General features: G+C 47.2%; 1 protein-coding gene across 1 annotated transcript in view; it reads left to right on the forward strand.

The window, feature by feature from the left end:
- The first annotated feature begins 3009 nt into the window (after window positions 1-3009).
- LOC102490643 (uncharacterized) overlaps window positions 3010-3741 on the forward strand; it is a 2537-nt gene continuing 1805 nt past the window's right edge. Inside the window, exon 1 of the mRNA XM_006155164.2 lies at window positions 3010-3321. Within this exon, the coding sequence (XP_006155226.1) occupies window positions 3049-3321 (273 nt within the window). The 5' untranslated portion in view covers window positions 3010-3048. The remainder of the gene's footprint in view (window positions 3322-3741) is intronic.

Consider the following 3741-nt stretch of genomic DNA (forward strand, 5'->3'; position numbering starts at 1 on the left):
TGAGCAAGGAGAGAGAAGCTGAACCCTCCTATTTCATTTTTTTTTAAGTTTATTTCTTGGGCCAGCAGATAACGTGGTGGTTAAGGTGGCTAGATCTCACATGGCCAACTGCACAGTTTGAGTCCTAGACCCGGGCAGCTTGAAAAACAAGCCTGGCACGTATGCATGTGAGCCCAAAATCCCAAGAGGGGAAAGGATCGTGGAGTGTCCATCCCCTTGGGGGAGGTGATTTTTTTCTTAAAGAATTATTTATTTATTTAACTTTATTTATTCATTTGTTCATTTTAATTTAACCAGAGAGAGACAGAGAGAGAGAGGGAGAGAGAAAGTGAGAAAGCAAGCCACCAGGTCCAGGACTCGAACCATGGTCGGCCATGTGGGAATGTCCAGTGCCTTAACCACCACGCCACCTGCTGGTCCCCGGGGGAGGTGATTTTTCACTTTCCCTCCCTCTGTGTGTGTTTGTAAAGTGCACACCCCCCATAGCAAAACTAAAAAAAAAAAAAAAAAAAAAAAAAAAAAGTTTATTTATTTCTTCCATAAATCAAAAAGACAGAGAAATAGTCCCCCCAACAAGGTCCTCAGGCCATGATCCACTGGATCAAAGGCACGTGCTGGTGTCCGGTGTGCTCAGAGAGGGCTCAGGATGTGAACCAAGGACCTTCCTCATGTAGGCCCAACTGTGCCATCACCTGGCCCAATACGGAGATCTTTTTGAACCATTTGAGAGAAAGTTCCACCTCATGACACTCACCCCTGTGTGGCTCAGTATGTATCTCCCCAGAACAGGACATTCTCCTTCATAATCGCAATAATCTCATCCACTAAGGAAGTTTAACATGGATATAACGCTGGTTTTTAATACACAGTCCATACTCTTTAAAAAATTTTAATTATTTTATTATTCAGTTTGATCAGGGAGAGACAGAAAGAGGGAGTGTGAGAAAGCAAGCCTCCAAGTTGGGACTCAACCTGCAGTTGGCCATGTGGGAGTCCAGCACCTTAACCCCTATGCCACCTGCTGGCCCCTAGTCTATATTCACTTTTCCCCCAAAGACTCTTTATGATTTTCTTTAAGAAAACAAAACAAAACAAAACACATTTATTTATAATTATTATTATTTTAAGTTTGTTAAAGGACATGTGCTCACCAGAGAGGCAGAGAGAGGAAAAGTGAGAAAGCAAGTTACCAGTTCTGGGACTTGAACCAAGGTTGGTCATGTGGGAGTCTAGAGCCTTAAACACATACCACTTGCTGGCCCCCTTTATGACTTTTTTGTTGTTGTTGTTGTTTTTAATTTTGCAGCAGGGTGCATGTGTGTGCTTGCCAGAAAGACATGGAGAGAGGGAAAGTGAGAAATCACCTCCTGGGGAGGGATGGCCATGCCATAATCCCTTCTCCATTCTCCTCTTGGGATCTTGAGAATGCATATACACCTGGTGTGAATTTCAGGTCTCCAGATAGATACGAACCGCAGTCAGCCATGTGAGAGTCCAACATTTTAACCACCAGCCACCTGCTGGCCTGCCCTTTATGACTTTCAAAAAGAAAAAAATCTAGGGGCTGCAGATGGTGTTGGACTTCCACGTGGCCGACTGCAGTTTGAGTCCCGGATCTGGTGGCTTGCTTTCTCACTTTCTCTCTCTCTCGCTCTCACTCTGTCCCTCCCTGGTCAAATTAAAACAGGTAAATAAGGGGACCATCAGGTGGCATGGTGGCTAAGGTGCTGAACACGCTCACATGGCTGTCCATGGTTCGAGTCCCAAACCTGGTGGCTTGCTTTCCCACTTTCCCTCTCTCTCTCTCTTTCTGTGTCTCTCTCTGGTCAAATTTAAATGAATGAATGAATAAATAAAATTAGATCATTCTTTTTTAGAAAAGTAAATAAGTAAAATAAATAAAGTTAAATAAAATAATAAAAAATAAATTAATTGTTAAAAAATCTGGATCAGCAGAGTTGATCTTGGTTCAAGGTTTAAAACTCACTCTGGGGGCCAGCAGTGGCATGGTGGTAAAAGGTATTGGATTCCCACGTGGCCAACTGTGTTCGAGTCCCGGATTTGGCAGCTTGCTTTTTCACTTTCTCTCTCTATCTCTCTCTCTGTCTCTGGTCAAGTTGAAATAAGCAAAAGAATGAAAAAAAAATGAATAAAGTTAAATGAAAAGAAAATTGTTTTATTTACTCTGGGTCCAAAATCCCGAGAGAAGAATGGAGGAGAAGGGATTGTGGCATGGCCATCCCCCTTGAGGGATGATTTTTTGCTTTCTGTCTGTCTCTGTCTCACTGGTGAGTGCGTGCACCCTACAGCAAAAAATCTCTCTTAAAAAACAAAAAGAAGAAAAAGAAAAAAAATGTAGGATCCTACTGAGGATGACATATTGCAGCATTGCCTTTGGTCAATAAATGTGCTTAAATAAACGAAATGAGCAGCTGCTAGGGAGAGCGTAGAGAAACACGTGGGAGGGAAACCCTGGCTGCTGAGAGGATGGGGCGAGGGAGCACAGGAGGCCTGGACAGCACTCAGGCTCTCGAAACAGACCCCGAAGGTCCCTGCAGAGTCCTTGAATCCTCTGAAAACCTCAGGCAGCCCTGACCACCCAAGCGATGGCAGGGTGTTCTACTTTCTGCCGAACTCCTCCCTCGCACATGGGATTCCAAAGTGGATTTTGGAATCTGCATCAGTCGTGTGTTGATGCCCTCTGGGGCTTATCCCATTTTCAGAATTTGATCAGTCTTCTCTCCCGTCTTTTCTTAGCCTGGACAAGGGTTAGGGGAAGGTGCTTGGGCAGGTCCCTCCTGCGTCCTCCTGCTGAGGCGTGAACAAGACATGTGTGCGCGTGCATCTGTGACCGTGCGTGTATGCGCACACACACCTTCTCACATCCTGAGAGGAGCCCTCCTTGAAACCAGGGGCCAGGGACTCCACCCCCTGTTGCTATGACAACCATGTCTGTGAGGACATGGGGACTCAAGAATTGTGAGGGTAGAGCAAGGGAGGGGACACAGCGGGGTCTCACTGCCTGAGTGATCGCAGAGTCCTGCCGCCATGAAGGATGAAGAGAGCGAGTCTTTACCCACTCTGGAAGAGGCTGGGTATGGGATGCACTCAGGAGCAAGGGCAAGTGGTTCCGAAAGTGCTCCTTGGTGGGGGGTGCTCCCCTCTTCAGTCAGGCCTCCTTCTCTGCCTCAGGAAACCAAAGAAGCTTGGGGGGCTTCAAGGGCAGAACGCCCCTCCTTTGACAGCTATGGTGCATCTGCGACATCCATCTGCAGCTTCACTGATGACTCAGGCTACCAAGGGGGCCACGAACTGACCAGCGTGAGTGCCCAGCCCACCCCCTGCCTCCTCTGAGGTCTCGCAGCCCTGCTCTGCCACCGTTTGAGCACCCCAGCTCACTGGCCTCCTCTAGGACATCTATGGCAACCTTCCGAGCCTTCTCTGCCTCCTTCCAATTCCTATCTTTTCTTTCTTTTTTTGGAGGGGTTTTTGCTATAGGGCGTGTGCACTCGCCGGAAAGACAGAGAGAGAGACAGAGAGACAGAAAGCAAGAAATCACCTTATGGGGGGATGGCCACGCTGCAATCCCTTCTCCTCCATTCTCCTCTCAGGATCTTGGGTACACACGCACACGTGCCTGGTGTGAGTTTAAGCCACTGGGTCCAGGACTTGAACCGCAGTCAACTACATGGGAGTCCAGCAACATAGCCATTACACCAACTATTGGTCTCCAATTCATAT

Source organism: Tupaia chinensis, unplaced genomic scaffold (genome assembly GCF_000334495.1).
Source record: "Tupaia chinensis unplaced genomic scaffold, TupChi_1.0 Scaffold000438_1, whole genome shotgun sequence".
NCBI classification, from domain to species: Eukaryota; Metazoa; Chordata; class Mammalia; order Scandentia; family Tupaiidae; genus Tupaia; species Tupaia belangeri.